At 51.0% G+C, this 23,160-nt stretch overlaps 2 protein-coding genes and 1 long non-coding RNA gene across 5 annotated transcripts in view; 2 read left to right on the top strand and 1 right to left on the bottom strand.

Moving 5' to 3' along the window:
- FLI1 (Fli-1 proto-oncogene, ETS transcription factor) overlaps window positions 1–14,390 on the bottom strand; it is a 131,082-nt gene extending 116,692 nt beyond the window's left edge. Inside the window, exons 1-2 of one of the 3 annotated variants that reach the window (XM_060605223.3) lie at window positions 14,129–14,390; window positions 12,837–12,917 (exon numbers count right to left, since the gene is read on the bottom strand). In XM_060605223.3, the coding sequence (XP_060461206.1) occupies window positions 12,837–12,875 (39 nt within the window). In that variant the 5' untranslated portion in view covers window positions 12,876–12,917; window positions 14,129–14,390. Of the gene's footprint in view, window positions 1–5,290; window positions 5,882–12,836; window positions 12,918–14,128 lie in introns of those variants that run through there. The other 2 variants (XM_078432954.2, XM_078432953.2) reach the window with 2 other exon arrangements.
- LOC132675608 (uncharacterized) lies at window positions 4,691–7,937 on the top strand. Its single transcript, XM_078432955.2, has 3 exons — window positions 4,691–4,854; window positions 6,391–6,928; window positions 7,478–7,937. Exons 2-3 carry the CDS (start codon window positions 6,457–6,459, stop codon window positions 7,654–7,656), a joined length of 651 nt encoding a protein of 216 aa, XP_078289081.1. The 5' UTR covers window positions 4,691–4,854; window positions 6,391–6,456; the 3' UTR covers window positions 7,657–7,937.
- Window positions 13,838–22,296, top strand: LOC132661080 (uncharacterized). The gene is made up of 3 exons (XR_009602028.2): window positions 13,838–13,866; window positions 16,558–16,732; window positions 19,217–22,296. It is a non-coding gene; the product is annotated as an uncharacterized LOC132661080 (long non-coding RNA).
- The last annotated feature ends 864 nt before the right edge of the window (window positions 22,297–23,160 follow it).

Raw genomic sequence — 23,160 nt, forward strand, 5'->3', positions numbered from 1 at the left:
AAACAAAACAAAAACAGGATTCTAGACCTACATATTGTAGTTAATTGTCTAAAATGAATGAAAATAGTAGATTTTCAATTGGTCTGTACCCTGAAAACCTGTCTACCAAGCTATAGATAGAAAAAGACTTCTTTCAGAGAAGACGAGGATGGCCTGAGTATTGACTTACAATTTGAGGATATGTTTTTGAAGTTTGAGGTAGGATAAAGGCCTCAGTCCATTAGAAATCCTGCCCGGCGATTCATCATCATAAAAATTTTCCCAACATTTTTGCCCCCCCAGGCAACTCAGTACTAGCATTAGATGACTGTTATACATTTCTAGAAGATAGACTTGGTTTAAATTAACTGCTTTTTAAAAACCAATGCCAAGTTAACTGGTTGACCCCAAACAGAAGCAGACATCGAAATCTGGAATCTTATTTAATGTGGTTGTTTTCCAAGACCTACCTACTACACAGTCTGAAAGATGAGCCAGTAAGGCATATTGTAATGCATCTGAATATATTTAACTTAAATAGTCAAATATTCAATTATTCAAAGAATTGAAATAGGAATTCATCCCACCTGCCTCCAGTCTATAGAAGGGCCCATTGGCTATTTAAGCAAAATGCTGTACTTTTTGTTGTCCCCTGGTAATGGAGACCTTGTTTGTCTATAGGAAAAGAAGGATTTCTTTTGAAAAACAGCAGTTTAAAAATCCTATCTGAAAATCTGGACTTTTTAAAAAAATACGGACATACTTCAAGATGGTAGTGATACATTATTCATTAAATAACAGAAATGTCTTTAGTTCAAAGTGCTAGATACGCCATGATTTTTCTTTTAAAGACTTCTCTCTCTGTGTTTCTCTGTCTACTTCTCTCACATACCCACTGCCTTCGGGATTCTATAATTCATGATAACGTAATGAAAGCAAATGAAATCTTCGTGGTGTCATGGAAAGAACACTAGCTGGAGGGTTAGGCTCCCTGAATTCTCATCTTGACTCTGTCAGGAGTTAGCTGTGTGATCTTAGATAATTCATTAAATAACTCTGGGCCTCAGTTTCCCCACCCATAGAATGCGCACGTGGAGCTCAGTAATCTGTAAAGTTCTAAAGTTGCAAACCTGTAAACTTGAATTCGAATGGCAGCAGAAGCGGAAGGAAGATTTTTGTAGGAATTATTCACAAGCAAAACAGGGGTCACCATTTGGTAATTACCTGAGGCAAACAATTCGATGTGGTCATGGGGACAGATAAACTGACAAAGTCTATCTGGCCTGGAGTCCTCATGAATCCAGGCGATAGGAAGGTTAAAAGATGGGGGGCGGCGGGGGGGAGAGGGAGGCAGTTCACTCTTCAAAACAAAGGCAAGACCCCTTTCTGAGGGCAGAAGTAAAGTCTTTGTTCCCAAGTGCTCCTCACTCTGCTGGTTCCTCCTCCGCTACCATCCTGAAGTTTCCCGACTGGATAAGCACTGTCCTGTCAGCGATGACCCATCCTCCTGGCCCCATCTGCCACATTGGTCTCTGTGCTGTTTTTCAGAGCCCAGCGCTGACCTCAACCTATCTTTCCCATTTTGCTCTCCCAGCATTAGGGGTTGTATGGTGCTGCATTTTCCTGAGGTAAAGGATGAAAACTGAAAGTGTCTCTGCTCGATTGTGGCTTTATCGAAGCATCCTCTCCGACCATCCTGGCTGATACGACCACATCACTTTCTATCCCCTAACCTGCTTCATTGTTCTTCAGAAGGGGTATCACTCCTGGACACAGAATTATTTATTTATGCGTCTGCCACCTCCGTAGAGTATTCATGCCAGCAGGGTTTTGATACCTGTTTTATCCTCAACACAGAAAGCAGACCCTTGGAGCATAAAAGATGCGTGATTAATATTATAGTAATATTAATATTATGTTGAACTAATAAAATATGTCTTATGGTAAATCCAGAGCTCTGATCTAATGCTCTGACCAATCGATCCCCACAAGCCCTATCCCCAAGGAGAAATTCAACTCATGTACATTCAGCTAAGGTACTAAGCTTTCTTTAATCCTTACTCTGATTTCTGGCAAGGGAGCACCTTGGCCCCATTTTGTAGATGAGGAAACTGACATTCAAGGAACCGAGATGCCTCACTGTAGGGCCCACAGGAACCGAGTAACAATTGAGAATGGACTCAAGTTTTTTGACTTGGAGTCTGCTGTGCATTTCTCTGTCTCATTCACCATGTCTGCATCCTCAGGGGTCGTTTCCCCATCTTTAATTGGGACCGTGGGCATTGAATCAAGCTTTCCTGGATGGAAGAATGAGATTCAATTGAAGACTGCAAAAAACCAAGAGGCAGGTTTTGAAACCAGGTCATCTCTTGAGCAGCAACCCGTATCACGTGATTTTCAACACTGATAATATCACTGTGGGGAGCAGGGGTGGGGTAGGTGTTGTTTAATATCTCGGGTTAACTTGTGTGTGGCAGAAGAAGTGCGGAATGGATCCTGAAAATGTTAGTATTCCTAACGTGATGCTCAGAGCCTTCCCAGGAGACATTCTTGGAGAGGAGAAGGGAACATGACACAGAAGGACTTGTAACAAGGGCAGCGAGATTAAGATTTTGAAAACACTGAGTTGTGTAAATTATGCACAGAATAAAAACCCTCTGCAAAGAAATCCAGACTCCCCTGGCATCCTGGAGCAAATACCTCCTTAGTGCTGAGACCCAGAGGTATTTTAAAAGATAGACATGCCTTATAGTTGAGGAAGAAATATGCAGGTGCATAAAAATCACATTCCGGAATTACTCGAAGATGATTTGTCAAGGTCACTCAAAGTGGGAACCCACATTCTAGGTTTCTGTCTACAGACCTCAATCTGTATAAAACTAGATTTCGTGAACATGCAGGTACATGTCCTTATGGGAGCATATAATGTGATATATTAGGAAGAGAGGATTCGAAAGTTACTACTGTAGAGCTAGTTTAGTCCCACTGTTTCATTTGTACAAAGATTTTGAACTTCACATGGGTCTAATGGACCGTGCACTCTCACACGGAGACCAGAAATCCACGGGCCTCCCCTTGTCCACTGTCCCCTGCAAAGACAGTGCTGGAATCATCTCCGGAACAGGGTCTGGGGAACATCAAGGTCCAAAGGTCACACAGGAACAGGAAACTGGCTTTCACACACTTTCAATACCAAAGTATACACCAGCAAGTCAATTCTGCAGACTTTGGGTGACCAAAGATAACTCTGAAAGTCGCTGCTCTGTGGGTGCGTCTGCATAGCCGGGTCACCTGGACAGGAGACAAGGGTGCTCCTGAGGAGGGTTTGGAGGGGCTCCCAGGCTCCCACCACCCACATGAAAAAGAAGACCTTTATTTCCATCCTTGGCATGAAGCACCAGGGTCCTTAAGCCTGCTCTCACTGCCTGCCACGCCAGTCCCTGTGTGTGTATCTAAAGAGGTTAGCACATCTCGGGTACACAGACCACAGCTTCCTCCATTTGCTCAGGGCCTTAGAGGTCCGAGTATCATGGAGATATTGCTTCACTTCTCCTTAGGGTGTCCACATCAAGACCCTGGAGCCATCTTACCAACCTTCCGGATCAGAGGGAGTGCTTCTGGGTAAGGGGTAAGAGTCCTGATGAGGGGGGCAGGTTTCTAGAGCAGAGCATCCTTTTACCAAACCTGGGACACACAGACACTTGCAAGCACACGCCCGCAGGCAGAGGAGCAGGCGCAAATGACCAGTGGCCACCTCCACCCTCGCTATAAGGACACTCCTCACCCCCACGCACTTTAAATTGGAAGAATCCAGACTCACAGAGGCTCCCCTTAACCCAGTACAACCAGTTATCGCCTCTCCAGATTTTCAAGTTCCTTCTGTTGGTGCCTTTTACCTAAGTCAGCATGTTTCAAACTTTCAGAAAAGAAAAGGAAAAAAAAAAAAAACCTTAGAAAATAAAAACCACTACTCCACCCAAATGATAAAAATCTCTTCAATTCTCCAAGCACAACATCTTAGTCTCCTCTTAACTCAGCACTGAGCGAGAAGTTGATTCCTTTGGGTTCTGGGGAATGGCGGGCTCTGCCAGTCCCCACCTCACCAGCCTAATAGTTTTTCCAGACTGACTCCTGCTTGGTGTTGCGGGACAGCCTGGAAGCCGACTCCTGGTCCCATTCATTGCTCTCGGTCCTCTAAGGTCAGTCACTTGAGGGGGTGTCCCTCCTCCCTGCTCCTGGCCCCACTTCTCGCTTCCAGAAGGAGCAGGCAATCAACACTTCTGAAGTCTGACTCGAAACCCAGACCCTCGGCCACCCCTCTGGGCTGCATTTTGCAACTCAGACCCAGGCGCGAGGTGTGTGGGGTGACGCGAGGGGGGGTGTGGGGGGTGGATTTGGCAGGGCGGTCGCCGGGGCCGTGGGCTCAGCGCCGGCCACCGAAGGAGAAGGGGCTGTGCAGGGCGCGGGACCCTCTTTGGGAAACCGTGGAGCGCGCCCTGCCCCCGGAGTCGGCGCACGCCGGGGCGCGGAGAGCCGGGGCCGGGGGCTGGGGCTGGGGGGGCGGCGCGGAGCGGGGCCGCAGAGAGACCCCCCTGCCGGCTGAGCGCCGAGGCCCGCCCGTCAGTCCCGGGGAGCCGGCAGCTCCCGAGCGCCGAGAGCCGGCAACGCAAATACCAAGAGGAAGGGAAACCAGCCCGCGCTGACATGTAAACAGGGGATTCCATCTGGAGGAGCCCGCTCAGACAGACCCCCAGACACACTCACTTGCACCCCGATCCGCCTGCAACCCATCCACTTGCCCGCCCCAGGGCCCTCCAGGCGGGGACCAGAGCTGGTGGCGGCTGCATCTCCCGCCCCCGTCGCCTTCGGCCTCGGGTAAGAAGAAGCCGGCCGCCGGGCCAGTGCCCGGCGCCTGGGCCAAGACGCCCAGCTTGCCCGGGGATGGGGAGAGTGATGGACCCGGGGGTCCCCGGCCCCTGCCTTGGATCTGCTCCCGGGGTCCCCAGGTTTCACGCGGACCTCCGTCCGCAGCCCGGCCCGCAGCACGTACGAGCGGGCCGGACACGGCTTCGGGACAAGGGGTGCGGAGGGGGGGGGGGGGGAGATCGCTGTCGGTCGTGAACCCGGAGGGTCGCGCCCGCGAGTGAGACTCGCCACCGGAGAGCGGGAGGAGACGGCGCGAAGCCGGGGCACGGAAGGAAGGGAGAGTGGCCACGTCTTCCGGGACCCCGGCGCCCAGCGCCAAGCCTGCCCGCTGCCTCGCCGCCCCGGCCGGCCCCGCCGCTCCCGCGCCCACTGCCCAGTCGCTTACCTTAATAGTCCCGTCCATTTGGCCAAGTCTGCAGCCGAGCCCCCCAATATTCCACACATTGACCCGGTTACAGCCTGACCTCGCAGCCCCTTCGGATTAGCCCGGCGCGGCCTCCCTGGCGCCCTGGGCCCTCCCTGCGTGCCCCCCACGAGCGCCCTGCCCTCGCTCCCCTGTGCACGTTTGTTGTTGTAGCGGAGCGAAAAAGAGACAGTTAACCGGATGAAACTTTTTTTTCAGCTAATTTTGGGAAGTGACTTCACTTTGCGAATCGGGGAGGAAGTCCTATCTCTCTCTCTCTCTCTCTCTCTCTCTCTCTCTCTCTGTCTCGCGCTCTCCTCTCTCTTCTCTCCCCTCTGCTCTCTCCCTCGTCTTCCCTCCCCCCACACCCCCTCTTCCTCCCCTCTGCTGGTCCTGCTTTTCGCATCACACACACTATATAAATATACCCGGAGATGCCCAGATACATTCGTGCGCAGCGCACACAGGATACTTGCTCCTGGGAGATAAGAGAGAGCTGGGAACAATGCCGGGGTCCACGCCCGGCGCCCGCGCCCTGATTCCCGCAGTCTGCACCCCCACCCCCAACACCTTCCCCCAAAGTCCAAAACCAAACGCCTTTGGCCTCCTTCCTTTTCCCGGGGCCGTTGGCCGAAGGTGGCCCTCTTGACTCATTCCCTTTCCGTTTCTTCCCACAGATAGGTTCATTAATGCTTTTTCCAGCCGGAGTAAACTTATGGGGGGGGGGGGGGGTTAAGTTAACTCGGACTGGGGATAACCTGGAGCCTACTGACCGGGAAGATCCGGACTCAGACCGAAGGAAACCAACCATTAAAAAAATGCATCCAATGGGAATTTTTCCACTCGGGCCCTCGGCTGCCGAGTCGCGGCAGACTCCGGGAGCTATTTCACCGGCCGACGCGGACTCTGGGCGGTTTCGGAAGGACCCCACCATCGGGGGCGAGGACTAGGCTCCCAGTGCATTGTTAGCAGAAGGGCGCCCTCCGGGCGGCGCGCCTCGGCCCTTTGCTCCTGGAGAGCTCCCGGCGCCCGCCCAGGGCCAGGACCGGCAGCACCATAGGCCACTTCTCCGCGCCTTCTAGGGTCCAACCCCTTGCACTTTACTTGGACCAGATGGCCCAAGTCCCAGCGTTCGGCCAGAGCCGCCTATGCAATGCTACTCCAAGCCCCAAGAAACCTACGCTACCGCGGGACGTTCCCTCCACACTGGTCAACAGGTCTGCAGAGCGCAGCACTCAAGATCGCGGCACCGTCATCCCCACCCAGCCGTGAGGCCAGCCGACTTTTGGCCCGCCTTGTCGGCCCCCGCCACCCGGAGACCTCCCCCGTCTTTCTGCAGTGCCGCCGAACCCTCCAGTTGGGGCAGCCTCAGGAGTCCGGCGCGCAGCGAGGAGACATCCCCCCACCCCACTCCTCCCCCAGGCGCTCTCGGCCTGACTCCCTTCTCCCCAACCTCCCAAACAGGTTACCTTGTCCACGCTCTCCAGACCACGCTTTGGACTTTTTCACTTTTATTTAAGAGTCCACCCGGGGAAGGAGGAAAAAAAAATCCAGAGGAGATCCGAGTCAATTGGAAAGAAAAAAAAAAAATTCAAAAGGGTGTCCACAGCGGCGAAAAAGGTGACTTATTAATTCTTTATTTCTTCTGGAGCAATTGAGCCAGAAAGCTAGCTCGCCTCCCTCCCTCCCTCCCCCCACCCCCTCTCGAAATTAGTCTCATCAATTCAGCTCCAATTTTGGGTTCGAATACAGACGCGGGTCTGAACGTGACCAGACCTGGAGTGGCGGGTGCAGCCTGCCAGCAATTGAGACTCGGTGTGCGTATGGGGGAGTGGGGTGGGGGTGGGGTGGGGGTGGGATGGGGGCCGGGCCGACCCCCCCACCTCCTGTCTGCTTCTCAATCCAGGGGTCTGCTCCGGGGCTCCCCTGGGACCGCCACATCTGGTTACCGCTAGCGGGGTCAGTCCCCCCCCCCCCCTTTGCCTGGGGCCACCAGTTCTGGAGTTCAATTAAAAGAAATCAGGCTTAACCCTTTCCTCCCCTAGGCCGACCGCCTGCCCTCTCACTCTTCCCTTCAGCTTTTCCACATGCTTTCCAGAGAGGAAAGAGGTTAAAGGGAAAGGAAGAATGAATTACATCCTTTCAAACCCCAAATTGTTTCCTTTTCAGCCCAGACTCTGTCGACCTTCAAACGACAACAGGGCTTTCAGGAGGGTGCGGGGAGACCACTTCCCACCCGAACCTGGCCAAAAACCCGGCACCCCCAGCCACATCGGCCCTCTTTCGGGCAGAAGGGATTCCAACTCCACCACCCAGAGGCCCCCTTCCGGGTCCTGGGCAAACACTGAGGTTGCTAATGGCCACCCCACTGGAGCCGCTGTTCCCCCTTCCTGACGCACTCCTCCAAGTGCTTGAGAAGGCTCCTCTATGGCAAAAATGTTGTCTAGGTCTCTCTTCCCAACTTCTATTGAGCAAAGATCCTATTACCTTCACTGCACTGATCAGTACAGTTACCCCAGTAAGCCTAGCACCCCCAATTCCTTGCAGCAGCAGCTGTCTCTCCCATTGGGAGTTGCTCAATATGCAACTAGATTAAACTGAGGACTTGCCCTCCTGTTTTCACCGTGGAGCTCAATAGCACTTTCTGTTTCTCCCTGAAAACCAAAGCTATGGCAATTTCGTAATTTTGAAGATGGGGGGGGGGGAGAGGGAGAGTGGAGGCTGGCGTTGGCATAACGGTCACCCCTTTGTGACTTACTGACTGGCACCCCTGCCATGCCTTTTGCTCGTTCTGAGCCCCCCCCCCCAGGAGGAGCTCCTGTCCATTCACAAGGTCCTCCACCCAGAAAGGAGAATCCCCCTCCCCCACCAACTGGGAACAACAGCTCTCTGAGGCATTCCAGACTCCCTCCACCCCACACTGACATGCTGGTGGGCAAGTGTGCCCCACTTATGTAACTCTGGGTTTGCCGCTCAGCTCCTGCTGCTGCTTCTATTTTCAATCCTGAAGGGGGGAAAAGCCCTAACCAAACACAACAGTAAACAAGTCTGCCCTGTTTCATGTGGTTACCACCAGACATCTGGAAAGATGGTTTGATCCTGGCAGCTCACATTGTTTTCACGAGCAGCCAAAGAGAATATTTCGAATGTTTGCATTGAGACAAATTGATAGAGAGCCTGTGGTGAAGCCGGCTACAAATGAAATCTGTCTTTGAGTTGGGGAGGGGAAACCCCTCCCCTTCGCCCCTCTCTCCCTCCCCTTCTGTCCTCCCTCCCGCCCCTTCTCTCTCCCCTTCCTCCCTTCCTCTCTCCTCTCTCCCCCTTCTCCTAGCATAGCCAGGGACTGGTTACCCCAGCCCACACACTTGCACACACCCTCTTTCCTGGCTCACCAGAGACTGTCCTGCCGGCCTTTCCCAGACTGGGCAGGGCTGGTGACCCGCGGCCAGTGCCTGCTACCAGCCGTGCCCATTCCACCAGCCCAGACCCACGTTCAAGTCAGGGAGCCCTCACACAAAGCCAAGGAAGCAGGGCCAGCATTTAAAACAAAAGCTACCAGGTCTGGGGGTGGCGGGGTGGGGGGGGGGACCAACAAAACAACTCACCACACATGTCTAAGCCTAGGGTCACGGGCAGAAAGCACGAACACGGAGGCGAGTATTTAGGAAATATTTGGGTTTTGAGCTTTTTCGCTGGAACTTCGGGGCTATGACTTGCCTCGCACCATCCGCACTTGACAGTATTTTCAAACATGCGGAAGTCCTGCTTCCCGCGGGAGGGGAGCGGCTGGGCGAAACGTGTCTTGGCTCTCTCATTGTCAGCCCTTTTGACCGGGTCAAGCCTTTCCAGACGCGACTTCCTGGGCTTCTTTGGTCCCAAGCCCAGGTTGGGGGTGGGAGGACGCGACAGTCGGAGCCGGGTCCCCAGGGTGCCTCCGGACCCGGGTCACTTGAAACCCCGAAAGATGCCAGGCCTGGCACAGCTTGTCGGGCGGATCCTTTCCCCTGCGTCCTCCCTCCTCCCCCGCCCCTCGGGTCCAGCGCGGCCTCGGCGGGTATTCGAGCTGGCAAAGGGGGGGGGGGGGGGAGAAGGGGGGAGGGGGGAGAAGCGGGGGCGCGGGGGAGGGACGGGCGAGCGAGCGCCAAAACTCCAGACTGCACAACTGCAGCTTCAAGTGTCTGGCCCCTCGCTCGAGGCCATAATTAATTTGAGATTTATTTTTATTGGAGAACTCGAGTCTCGTCTGACCTTAGCCAAACAAGGCAGCTCGAGCCGCCCCTGGATGCGCTTGAATGCCGGGGAATATTTCTGCAGGAAGGCTCTGCAGGCGCGCCTGCTTTGAATTTGTTTCTCAGACTTCATCTACTCACAGATTGAAGGAAGATTTAGAGCCTCTGCTCGCCCTGCCCGCTCCCCACGCTCGTTCTTGCCTTAGCGCCAAGCGGGTTCAAAACGCTACGTGGGAGGCCGCGGCGGCGGCGGGAGGGCCGGGGGGCCGGCTGGCCCGGCTGGGGGAGGGTCTCTGCGCCCAGAGCCCGAGGCGCTGGGGCCGGGTCCCCAGACCACGAGGCGTCGACTAGGAAATCCCAAGGGAGTCCGAGGCCGACCAGAGAGCGCAGGCTGACAAGAGGTGGAGAACAGCCAGGTGCCGGGACTCTCACCCAGCGGCGGCGCCTAGACTGGGGCTTGGGGTGGGGGCGGAGGGGGGGTGGAGAGGGGAAGGGAGAATTTCATCCCCTCCGATCTCCGTCCTTCCTGCCTCCCGGCCGCCCCACACGGCATTTATTCTAAGTACAGACCTGTGTCCTTGCAGCCCCTCTGCAGGACCTGTTGGCCAGATGCTGCCCCTGGGCCGTGTGGTGCTGAACATTCTGGAGCTCTAAGCCTCCTTTGGTCTGGTGCGTGGTGTGCATGCTGGTGTCTCCTCCAGCATGCAGCAGGGGCTGAACCAGCAGGGTAGGTGGTGAGGGAGTGAGTGTAAGGAGTAGGGCAGATTCGCTAAGGGGGGAAGTGGAAGACCCTGACCGTCTCGTGGGACGGGCGAGGGACCTTCCGAGTTGTGCCCCTCGCACTGGGATCGACTGCGATTTGCATAGCACGGGGCCAGGATTCCTCTTGGGTCTCCTGCCTGCTCCACCCCGTAGCTGCAAGTTGGGAAGTCCAGGTTGAAAGCCTCGCTGGGGGGCCAGGCTCCTAGGGTTTGAATTCTGGCTCCGCACTTACCAGCTCTGTAGGTTTGAGCAAGCTCCTTAACCTCTTTGTGCCTCAGTGCCTTCATCTGTACAGTGGTGTTATAATAAGACCTACTCCTGGCGGTCAGCACAGTTCTGTCCTTAGCACCACCCCTTACAAGCTGCGCTCCGTTAACCTCTCAATACCTCGGTTTCTCATCTGCAAAATGGATTACCTCCTGGGGTTGGTATTAATATTAAAGGAGTTAGTATAAATGCAATGCTTAGAACAGGACCTGGCAAATGTAAGGGGTACCTTAATGGTACCACCATTATTCACTTACTGCGTGTTATGGCCTTAAAGAGTCACTCGTGTTCCTTCGCTCCCTGCCCCTTGCTCTTTCCAGCCTCATCCCCACTCTAAGGGCAGTCCTGCGCATAACCCCCTGAGCACTCTGGGGGGTTCTCAGAGCCCAGATCGCTGCCGGGTGGACAGGGTGCCCTTGACTGCTGCGCCCGGCTCGGCTTCAGGCCCTGGGCCTGGGTGCCTGGGCTCTCAGTGTTTGTCAACAACCTCGGAGCCGGGTGCCTGACGCGCAATGGCAGGGGCTTGGCAGCCTGGGACTGTTTGTGCCCCTCTGGCAAATGGTCGATGTAGGGAGCCCGCGGAACAGACCCAAGATTGTCCCTGCCACGCAGACCTTTCGCCGCCGTCAATGCACCCCTTTGTGCAACAATACAAACTTTGTGGCTGCTGAAAAATCCATTTTTCCCCCTTGAAAAGAGCTCCTGCGGCGAGCGGCTCCTTTGGCTGCCCACAGCTCCTGGACTGCATCCTCTCTCCCTGCTCCCCACTCCAGACCGCTCCGCTCTCCTGAGCCGGTTTGCTTTCTCTCTGACTCCGGGCCCGGGTCAGTCTCCTGGGCTCCCACTTGCCCCTCTAGGCTTTGTCATCCCTGAGGTTTTGGATCCCCGAGTGTGTGCAGACCGGGGTGGAGGAGTGGCTGGGGGCGGGGGTGGGGGGGGGGGGAGGGCACTTGCTGTCTTTGGGGCCGGGCTGGAAGTGAGAACTCCCTAAGCTTCTGGAACTGGGCGTGGCGGGGGTGGGAGGGGTCACAGCCTGCCTAACCTCTCCGGAAAACTGGACTTAACGAACCCCAGCGCGCTTTAAAGCCTACCGGTGTACGGTGTACGCCCTGCCTCTTCCTGGGGGCCATCGGTCCAGCCATCTATTCATTGATTGTCGATACATGGAGTCACTTATTTTTCATTCATTCATCATAGATTAAACACCTCTTCCCCGCCAAGGCTCCGGGACCCGGCCTCCTTCAAGTGACTATAAAACTCCTTTAGATCTTGGGAAGGGGTGGGAGTCGGGACACGAGTACCTCGTGTCAACAAATTTCCCTTTAGAGAAATGGGAGGAGGGCTGGACGCTAAAGTGGCTCTCCCCCAGGGTCGAACCCCATGGAGGTGGCCACGGGCCGGCAGACTGACCCACACTGCGGTGGCATTCCCGGATGCCGGAGGGAGCTCAGCTTGGGCAAGCAGGTGGGCGTGGGGACCTCAGGGGCGGAGTTTCAGGGAGAAGGGGGCGGGGCCGGGACCCGAGGGGTAGGTTTTCAGAACCGCGGTGGGCCCTTCCTCCTCCGACCTGGGACTCCGACTCGGGCTGGCCCCGGCTCTCGGGGCTGCTACCCGGAAGGAAGGAGGTCGCGCCTGGGTCCCAACCCCGGGCACCCTCAGCCCCGCCCCGCTGGCGCATTTTCATTTAAACGTGCAACCCAGATGTCCTGGCCTCGGTTTGTTTACATTCTTGGGAACTGTTGTGAGTGGGAAAAAAGTTCTATATTCTGTCAAATGTAGCAGTCTGCTCTTTGGAGGGCGGGTGGGGCCAAGAGAGGTGGGCTTCAGGACCGACGGGGTGTCGAGCCGGTGGGAGAAGCGCGTCGCGTTCACACAGCCGCGTACACACGCCCAGAGGCTCATGTGCACGCTCCCCAGTACACGCAGACCCTTACTTTGAAACCTGTTGTGCGCCAGCGGCGCGGGCGCAGGACCCACTGGGACCCGATGCTGGCTCGCAGGTCCGCCGACTGGCGTCTCGGCTTTCCCTGCCCAACCTCATCGCGCTCACCCACTTCCAGTCTCCGATCAGTGCCTACCGAGAGCGTTCCTCCCCAGCCAAGGATTCCCGAGGGTCTGTGCCACCCTCGGGTGGTCGGGAGCGCCCCAGGCTCCAGATCCACCCGCTGAACCCTCCACCCCTTTTCCCGGGGAAAGCGGGGAGCGACCACAGGCCCGGTGGCAGAGGGGCTGGGGGTCATTACCTGTTTAAAGACGCTGTCATGTCTTACCTTGACGTAAGACGACGTGTCGGGGACTGTCTGAAACATCCTCCGTTGGTGAGGAAGGGTCAGGAAGGCCCAAGAACCAACCTGGGTGGGAGAAACCTCAGTCACCCGAGAGTACAGCATGGGTGAGACGGTGGTGGGTGAGGGGGCAGGTGGTTGGGGAAGGAGGCTGGATGGCTCTGATCGCCCAGACCAGAAAGGGAGGATCCCCGTGGTCAGGTACTGGGAGCCAGTTCTGCGTCTCTGCCTCCCGACTTCAGGCTAAGGGATGGCGAAGGTTGAGAGCCGGCTCAAGACGGCCTGTGGCTTTTCCTTGCAGTCCTGTAACCCTCCTCTATCCACAGATGAGACCACCCACCCCCACTCTGACCCCGGGCCTGGGTACTTTCACACCTAGGGACACAGGGGCCCCTCTGAGCCGGAAGAGAGAACCCTGCCCTGGTAGGGGTCGGTCTCCCCACCAATGCAGCCCAAAGCCCCAGGGAGCAGATATTTACAGAACTGCCAAGCTTGGGCCCTCAGGGCGCAGATCTTCAGCCTGCCTCCCCAACCACCTCAGGACTCCACCAGTGGCCAGCTGCCCCCCCTCTTCCCTGCTAGTGGACCGCTTGGGGAGGACGACTGGCTGAAGGTCCTAGAGATCTAGGGAGGCCCTTTCCCCAGCCCCGGCTCCTTAAAAGAGTTTTGAAGGCAGAGACCAAGATAGTGAATGACGCAGCCGCATTTCTAGTGGCGGGGGAGATGGTGTGTGAAGTCTGAATATTTGGGCTAGCGGGTGCAAAAACCACCCTAGATGCCAGGTGCCTCTGGGTGAGTCTCTCCCTGCCTTGCCAAGTCTGGCCCTCTTGCCTTCCTTCTCTTAAACCATCTTTAACGTGGCAGCCTGCAGCTTCTCCGGCAGCCAATGTGTTTCTGATAAAGCACTTTTCTCCCCACTAACAGATTCCAGCTTTTGGCTCCTGAAGCCACAACACACACACACACACACACACACACACACACACACACACAGACACACGAGTTCAGGGACCAGGTACGTTCCTTTGGGCTCCTAAATACCTCTTTCCTGCCTCTGTCTTCTCCCCGGGAGTGTCCCCGATTTTGTTTGCAACTTGGAGTGAAATTTGCAAGAAAAGGGGTGGGGGGCTGGGAAGGAGAGAAAAGAAAGCCCCACTCCAGAGAATGAGAGAAAGAAAGAGTCCCAGAAAGCATCCCATTTCCCTACTGCAGCTGGAGCAGGGAGAGGCGCCACCACCCTAAGTCCCCTCAGAGATCCCCCCTACACGAACACTCACCTTAGACACCCTCGTCTGTTTGGCCAGCGGCAGCCGAACTCCTGAAACTCCAGGATGTCTGAGCTCTGAGTGCTAATTCTCTGCTACCAGAGCCCCCGAGATCCTTGGTGGTGCCAGAATTAAACCTGCAGGCTGCCCGGAGTCAAGCTGCACCTTTCTTTGCAGTGTATCCAGACCGCCAGCCTGGGTCCCAGCAGGAGCTGGGGGGCCCGCAGGAACCGCTGGGCTCCTCTGTCTGTGCGCCCTGCCGCTTTCCTCTCTGCCGCCTCTCTCTGGCTCTCTTCGTCCCACTCCCCCTTCCTCTCTCTTTTCCCGTCTTTTAATTTGATTTCCGTTTTCTTATCAATATTTCAACTGCTGTCTGATGAATTGTTCTAATAGACAGCCACCCGTGTGTGCCCCTAGCTGCTTTTCCAGAAACCTCCCGGTGTTGCTAGGAAATGTCAAGGAACACTAGAAACCACACACATATCGCAGACGTAAAGCCAAGAGGAGACGTGGGGACCCAGGCCTCCTTTCATTTGATTATTTACTTTTTAAATGATCGCTATGCAAATAATTATTCCTAGGACTTACATAGTATGAATGAGGTCCTCTTTGATTTTTCAAGCCCTGAAGTTTGGCTTACTTAAGGTTACCTTTCCCTTTATGTGGACCTCCCCTGAATACATCTTTTTCTGATCCACATTTTCCAGGCAGCATCTATAAGAGCAAGGTGATTTGCAAATGTCAGGGAAACAACCCTATTATGGAGTTTTAATTTCAAAACCACAACATTTAACAACACCCTCTCTAAGGGGGCATTTCAGGGTCCTCGAATTTGTGTTGTGTTTTTCTTTTCTTTCTTTTTTTTTTTTAAATTTTGGAATGTTGCTCATTTCTTCGCTCTAAGACGTGGCCTTGAATGGGGCTCCGATTGCCGAGTCTGTGCTCACATTCACTCTCTTTTAGTTGCCCAATCCAGGGCCATTCTCCACAAAACAGCCCGGCCTCGGCCTCGGCCTCGAGAGGAGTTGCCAGTGTTGCTCCCTCCCTGGCGGGTGGTTTTCACACCCTGGAGCTGCCTCTGAGTCTCCAGTAACCAGGAGCTTCAGCACCAGCTCCCCACCCCCCCAGAACGCTTGGCAAAGACCAGAGCAGATGAACTTGGGAGGGAGAAGCAGGGGGGGTGGTGACAGGTAAAGGTAGAGAGTGTGTCAGTTTGTAAGAGCAAAACCACAGCTTTGTGTACCTCCGAGAATTAGCCTCAGTTGCTCAAGCTTTGTTCTTTCTCTGGTGCCTAGACCCCTGACTGTTTTGGTTCTGGACACTGAGAGAATTAATTCAGTACCTGTTCCCTTTTCTCTGCCTCCCCACTCCCTACCCCTCAATTGGCTCTGGAAATTTCTGACCAAGAGCAATTGCTAGGATTCCATTTCTGGAGAAAGCACACTTATCACCCAGATCTCCCCATGTGGGGGGTATGAAGACTGGCGGCAGGGTTATTCATTATTTCCTTCTCAACAATATCCCGATTTTTCTCTCCGTCCTTCCCCCAAAGCTCAACATATTGAAACATTTTGCTGCTTACTAGGAGCAGCCAGGAGAGCTATGAGGTGAAAGGCCAGCCTGGGACCGTGACTGGGGCTGCCTGGGCTGGGGGCTGATGGCCAGGCTGCCCCCTCCCAGCACATTCCTGACCATTGCTTAGGAAAACAAGACAGGCTTGCGGAGGGGAGGGGACTGAAGTACAAGAACCAGTGCCCCCAGAATTTTGTTCCTGGGATTCTTGGAGAGATCCTCTTGCCTCCCAAAGGGAGCAAACACTATTCCAAGCAACCACAAATAAAACAGAAGGTGCTCCTGCATCCTGTACCGATGTCGTGCATTTTAAACAGAGGTTCTTTTCAGGCAAGTTGGAAATTTGAAAATGAGGGCTTCAGCTATATTAGAGGAGGTGAGCACTAAACAAATTGTCTAATTAATACCTCACCATCCAGATTAAGTTTCTCCAGCCTTGGTCTTTTGTCATTTTCTTTTCACCTCCCTAGTCTCCTTTCTTTTCTTGGAGGGGACTTGTAAGAGATCACTTGAGTACTTTCTCCAGATTTCACAGTTGTTATCACAGATTTTAAATTCTTCCTTCTTTATGTGTCACAGGTGCTATCACGTCCTTATTTGTAGACCTATATATCTGAGGTTTGCCTCTCTTCACTGGATTGTAAACTTCCTGAAGGCAAGCATTGAGTTTGTTTTGTTCATTGCAGGATACCAGTGTCCACTGAAATCGACAGGCAGAGAAGTGGGGCAATTACTTAACCACATGTCTTCTTTCTGAACAATAAGGGGGGGGGAAGGAAACATACAAAACAAAACCATCCTGTTGTTATTAAGGGCAAACTGACAGGGACAGTTCCCTTGAGTATACTAATTCATTTTCTGCTTTGCAGGGTTGCATGAAATCAGTGCTCATGTGTTGGCTTCCTTTTTACATACATGGTTTAACCAGGAATCCTGAGATCATCCCTCTGCCCAAGTACCATGGGTATGATCAGCTGATGGGGGTGTCCTCCCCTAGTTTGGTACCCAACTCTTCAGGTTGTGTGTGTGGACACACACACTCAGGTATGTGTCCTATTTCTTCCTCTTCCTATAATTTTAAGAGCCAGAATGAGCATTCACTCCAAGGATCATGCATATAATAAAATCTTGGTGGTCCTGGGAAAAACAGATGAGCTGATCTGGATTCCCTTCCAACTGGGGTTTCAGAGCTGGACATAGACCTGGAAGCCTGCCATGTTTGTGTACGTGAGGGGGTAGGGTGGGTTAAGGATGCCGAATGGGAGAAGTGCCTGCAGCCCCAACCACCCGTCTGGGAATAGGGAGGTGGGGTACGATTAGAACCCTGGCTATCTCATCCTCTGGGAAGATACAGCCAACTCCCTTTGTCACCTGGAGCCTTCGATTTGATAGAAGAAAATTGCTGAAATTGGTAACAGCTGCCATAAGGAGGAGGCTAAGAGAGGAGAGAATGAAGGGAAAGGGGCAGGAAGACTCATTAAAGCCAGCTTATCCCTCTAACTGCTTCCAAAGGGAAAGGGTTGTGGGGGGGGGGGGGTGGTTTGCTCCATAGTTATTGCTGCCTCACCAGCTCATACCAGGCTGCTTCCTTGGGTCATAGAGTTGTAATCCAGAGCCTGGTCATTAGCAAGTGACCCTGGTACAGAGTTTAGGAGGGTGGGAGATTGGAATCCAAGAAACGCTCCCAGCAGGGGAAGGGGGGGCACTTTATCTGGGTGGTGCCACCATGGGTTCTATGACAATTAGGACTCAGCTTCCTTATTTGGCTAATGAGAGAGCTACCATTAGATCATCATGAGATGCCTTCCGATTAGCGTATGCTATAATTCTGTGAGAGTGTTTAACCTGGGAAAGGATGTGAATCAAAGGCAAATTAATGGTCTAGGGTTAGACAGAAACTTTGGGTTCCAGTTTTAGCTCTGCTCCTGATGAGTAGTGTTATGAACTGAATTGTGTCCCCCCTGAAATTTATACTCAAAAGCCCTTACCACCAGTAATTCAGACTGTGAATGCATTTGGAGATAGAGCCTCTAAAGAGGTAAATAAGGTAAAATGGATGGACCCTAACCCGATAGGACTGGGGTCCTTATAAAGAGATTGGTACACAGAAATGTGGAACACAGAAGAAAGACCATGTGTGGGCACAGTGAGAAAGCCACCAATGGCAAACCGAGGAGAGAAACTTCAGGAGAGAACACACCTGCTGGCACCTTGATCTTGGACTTCCAATCTCCAGAACAGTGAGGAAATAGATTTCTGTTGTTTAAGGCACTAATACTTTGGTATTTTATTATGGCAGCCCTAGAGAACTGGTATTTTGCCATGATTTGGTTTTTCCAAGCAAGTAAAAGAATTGACAGGGTTGCCACACTTTACTCAACTCTTCTGGAACACATTGTGATGATAAATATCTATTTATTGCATATCCACAATGTTTCTGGCCATGTGTAGCCTTGTGTGTAAAGCAATATTCTGGTCTTTGTGGTTCTTTCCACCTCCCCTCCCCACCCCCCAAAATGGCTTAAACCTCATTGAGTTTCAATGTCCTCTATATTTTCTATTCCTTTCGCTCTTAATGACGGGAAGGAAGGAAGTTGCTTCCTGCTCCTCTAGCAAGCAATTTCAGATTTTAAAGGGTAGCCAACGAGATGTCACGCTCCTTATCTCTCATTATTTGTGTCCTCTTATAGCCCTTGCCAGGCTGCAAACCTAGACTGAGCTCCTGGAAATTACAAGGAGAAAGAAGTGGGAAATCTGCTCAGGGAGATAAGTCCAGGAAATGGAGGCAGTGAGTAGAACGGGGTCCCCTAAGAAGAGCTGGCCGACGGGGGCACTTTGGATTTTGAGATGTGTGTGAGCTGGTCAGGCCTTTGATTCCTATCATATACCAACACACACACGCACACATACACGCTGCCATTCACACGTACTCTCAGTGTAAAAGGGGATTTTGGAATGGGGGAACATGGGGTGCAAAACAAAGAGCATTCAGAGCAAGGACGGAGAACCAATGGATTGAGAGATCAGTGATCCGAATGGGTGCAAGAGGAAGGACTTCTCCCAGGCTGACAGATTCATCCCTCACCTCTAGCTGCAGATTAGACATATATAAAGCTTCCCAGGACTGCAGATGAAGAGATGAGGTCACTGGAGAATGGATGAGACCAAGCATTAAAGCAAAGAGGAGCCCTAAGACCAAAGACTTTTATATACATTATATTCTTTCCCTCTGGTCCCTTAGCAAGTTTCTCTCCTCCTTAAGTTATCTCTTCATGAATGTCAATTAGTTAATTTGATTTTATTAGCTAACCCTGAGCCCTGCTCTAGCTTAAATTTTTATAATTCTAAAGAGCTTATTCCTAGTCTCATCTATGGTTATACGTATTTTGTAGGTTATTGGGAGACATTCTTTCTCCTGTTCCTGTTGAAAAAACTGTGGTATTCATCCTTCATAATAACTCTAGTAAGGTTTCCGTGTGGCTTCAGTGTCTTCTGATTGAATGGAATAATTCATTCATTCATTTTCAGGGGAAGGGTCATGAGAAGGACCTGAGTGATATCACTGAGAAGGCAAAGGTTTGCAAGGACTGTATTATCTTTGCTCTGTCGACTTGGACTTAACCCTAAAAAAAGAGGAAAGAGAACAGAATTAATGAAAGCTTCAAGTTCGGGGTCATGTGTAGAAGGAGTCACTACCACAGTTTAAGGAGAATGAATCGGTGACTTTAAAGGCTTCCAGGCATAATTGGATGGAGTGGACAGTCAGTGTGTCCTCTGCAACTCTGAAGTGGACGATGATTGTCTTAGCTGAAAACGAAACAAACCCTTTGGGACGCTGTTGAGAAAAATGCCAAAGAAGAAAAAGTGTGCCCACTCTGGCCACCGAAGACACTAGAGCAATGCTGTCTGAAATACAGATGCCATTTTCATTCTTCTCTTCTTGCCTTCAGAACCCCAATTTACAGAAGAAAAAAGAAAAAAAAAACCTTAGACAAAAGTCGAGAAGGGCCAATACTAGTTACTTTTGGCACAAAGGTCTTGCGGTATGTTTTTTAATGGAGGGGGTGGGAGTGGGGTGAGGTGTGGGAGGTATTTGAGTGAGGAGAGAGATCAATAATATCTCTGATACTAATGTCTAAGGATAATCGTTTGAGAATTGAGATGCTTTTGACCAAGTACTTCCAACCTCTAGACGGAAAAGACGCTGTGTAAATACTTGTCTGATCAAATACTGGTCTGATGTGTCATTATTGTTTTTTTCAGTGACCCTCAACTTTGATAGATGGGGACAGTGGGGTCCTGGAGAGAGCATGGTCACTTAGCGTTACTTCGATGCACGTCACAGCCGAACACAAAACAATGTCCCCCACTTAACACAATAAACACTGGGGACTCACTGCCTTGTGAGTTCCTCTGAGGGAACCTGCTTTCCCTAGATAAGAGATCAAAAGTAGAGGGTATATTTTCATTTTCTGGGTGTCTGTCTTTAAATCAGGCTTAGTGAAGCAAGGTGTCTCCTAGATTTTTGGTTGAGGGCAAGGGGACACAGGTTTTTTCCAAATCTTATGTTCTCTTTTTAAAAGGTCAGATTTGTGAGTGACACAGGGATGAACTGAGCAACTGTGAAATTCTCATTGCTTCAGAGTGACTGGGTATTGTGGAAATGGAAAGAATAGGAAATTATATTTCACACTCTATGAAGCCTTCTTGCTGCTGCTTCTGGTGATGGTTTTGGTTCCATCTTATAAAAATGGACTAGAATGGGAGGGGCAGGATAAAGCGGATCTTGAAGAAGATCCTACTGCCTCAAAGGTGGGTTGGCCTGTGTGGCTACCAGAGCACATGCGACTTCAAATTGAGCTAGTTCTGCATGTCCTTTATTAACTCAGCTAGCCACTCAGCTAGCTAGCTGTTTTGTCCTTTTGAGATCCCTATATCCTTTTCATTCTGCTAAACGCTTTATATAAGCTCACTGGCAGTAAGAAATTAGAGCCAGGGAAGAGGGTTCCCGCTGAAAATTTTATGGATCAGCTGAGACAAGGGTCAAATGGCTACCAGGACTTCAGCTACTAGCTTGGGAAACCAGTTATTCCAATTTTTTTTTTAACTGAACCCCTAGATGATTCTCTTCAAGTTCACTCACGGTAGAACTTTAGCAAGTTTTCTGAAATGGTTTCCCTGTAAGGGCTGACAAGGGGGGATGGTCAAATTTTCCAGCTGGGGAGGCTTTTCGATTTGGAACCAAACTGAATTTTGGCTTGCATCTCTAGAAAAGAAACTGGTCATGGCTGTGGGGCCCAGAACCCCGAGAGATGATAAGCATTTGCAATCTTGAGCGCTTATCTTCTCCTGTATCTGGGCTTCTTGCATTTATAAAGTAAATCGGGAAATCTCACTACAACAGGCTTTCCTGTGAGGAGGCTGGCATTTCCTGCCTGCCCCACTGGGGACAGGAATGGAGGGAACACACTGCTGATGTTCAGGTTTTCCCATTTCAGCCCTGCAGCTGCTGCGGGGGTTGGGGTGGGGGGTGGGGGGGGGGAAGAGGGCACCCACCCAGAGATCAGCAATGGTGTGAATTCGAGCTAAGGAGGTCATTGTTTTCCTGATACACTTTTCATACAGCTTTCTTACACATAAAAGAAAAGAAACACCCATTGTTACTTATTTGAACACACACACACATGCCCAGGTACATATTCTGCATACGTGTGTTGCATGGATACCCAGCTGTCTTGCTTTGATGAAATTCTTACTTCTGACAAACTGCCATTAAATTGATTATCTTAAAATATAACCATTTGCATTTTGTTGCACCAGGGAAATACTCATGTAAATTCCATGGTTTGACATCTTAAGGGGCACCTGGGTGGCTCAGTCCGTTAAATGCTCGACTTCAGCTTGGGTCATGATCTGGCAGTCCGTGAGTTCAAGCCCCGTGTTGGGCTTTGTGCTGACAGCTCAGAGCCTGGAGCCTGCTTCAGATTCTGTGTCTCCCTCTCTCTCTACCCTTCCCCCACTCATGCTCTGTCTCTCTCTCTCTCTCTCTGTCTCTCATAAATGAATACATGTTAGAAAAATTTTTTTTAAGTTTGTAAACAAATAATGCTTTTGTAAAGAGAAGTACCTCTCCTCATTTCTTGCACTTATTTTTAGGGTAAATTTTATTCCGTTTCTGATATATGTGCTATTGAAAAGATCACATGTATTAATAAAAAATTTCACCTATTGCTTCTATCAAAGATGTGAATGTATGTAGAAAATCTGATCTTGTTCTATTATAGTATTTATATCACAAATTTTACATAGCACTTACAGTCATGTGTGATTGGACAAACCCTAGAGAAATTCACACTCAATTTCTGAGATGAAGAAACAGAATCTGAAATAGAAATTACTTCTTTTTTCATGGCAACATTTAAATATGTTATTTCATTAAGCAACATGATTATTGTTAGCACCATCTTTTACATGGTGAAATTGAATCATACATTAGAAACCTGAATCTCTTAGAATCATTAATATATTACTTAAGTAATGTGTTTTAGACATTATCTATAATTATGTAAGTAATTTATCAAACTTTGCAGGGGGAGTCACAGGGCCTGGCTAGAACTCCAGTCTTTTCACTTCTTTTTTTTTTTTTTTAAGTTTATTTTTTATTTATTTTGAGAGAGAGAGAGAGAGAGAGAGAGAGAGAGAGAGAGAGAATACCAAGCAGGCTCCATGTTGTCAGCACAGAGCTGGGTGTGGGGCTCGAGCTCATGAACTGGGACATCATGACCTGAGCTGAAATCAAGAGTCTGACGCTTTAATCAACTGAGCCACTCAATTGCCCCAACTGAGGTCTTTTCACTTGTACTCTTCTATTGCCTTGTTGAGTTTCTATGAACATGGTACATGAAATTGACAAACTTTCCATCTCCTTTAAGTGGTGGTGGGGTTGCTCAACATCAATGACAATTCACTGATTTCAGAACTCCCTTCTCTCTTCTTCCATGGTTAGAACACCTAGTGTTGCTTTCTGTTTCCTTTCCCTTTATCCCAGGAGGAAGGGTTGCAAAGATAAGAAAGATAGCTCATATATACTCTTCACCTACTTTTTCTCATGTTCCCGTATTACATAACCATGGTGCCATTCATTATCAAAGCTTAGCATTTGTTCAGTACTATTAAATAAACTTCAAACTATTCAGATTTCATCAGTTTTCCTGCAGTGTTCTTATTCTGTTCGTGGGTCCAGTCCAGGACCCCATGTTGTACTTTATTGTCAAGTGTCCTTAACCTCCTTATATCTGTAGTAGTTCTTTGGTCTTTCCTTCTGTTGCATGACTTTGACACTTTTGAAGAGCATTGGTGAGGTATTATGTAGAATGCCTCTAATCTGGGTTTGTCTGAAGTCTTACTATGATTAGATAGAGTTATGTATTTTGGGGAAGAATACATAGGAAGAATGAGCCTTTTATAGCACA

The sequence above is a fragment of the Panthera onca genome, chromosome D1 (genome assembly GCF_046562875.1).
Source record: "Panthera onca isolate mPanOnc1 chromosome D1, mPanOnc1 haplotype 2, whole genome shotgun sequence".
Taxonomy (NCBI): domain Eukaryota; kingdom Metazoa; phylum Chordata; class Mammalia; order Carnivora; family Felidae; genus Panthera; species Panthera onca.

What these genes read in the sequence shown, in the direction of transcription:
- LOC132675608 (XM_078432955.2), top strand. Translation starts at nt 6,457, where the DNA reads ATGCAATGCTACTCCAAGCCCCAAGAAACCTACGCTACCGCGGGACGT. An exon ending in TGTCCACAGCGGCGAAAAAG is followed by an intron (nt 6,929 to 7,477) that starts GTGACTTATTAA and finishes TTTCCTTTTCAG; the next exon opens with CCCAGACTCTGTCGACCTTC.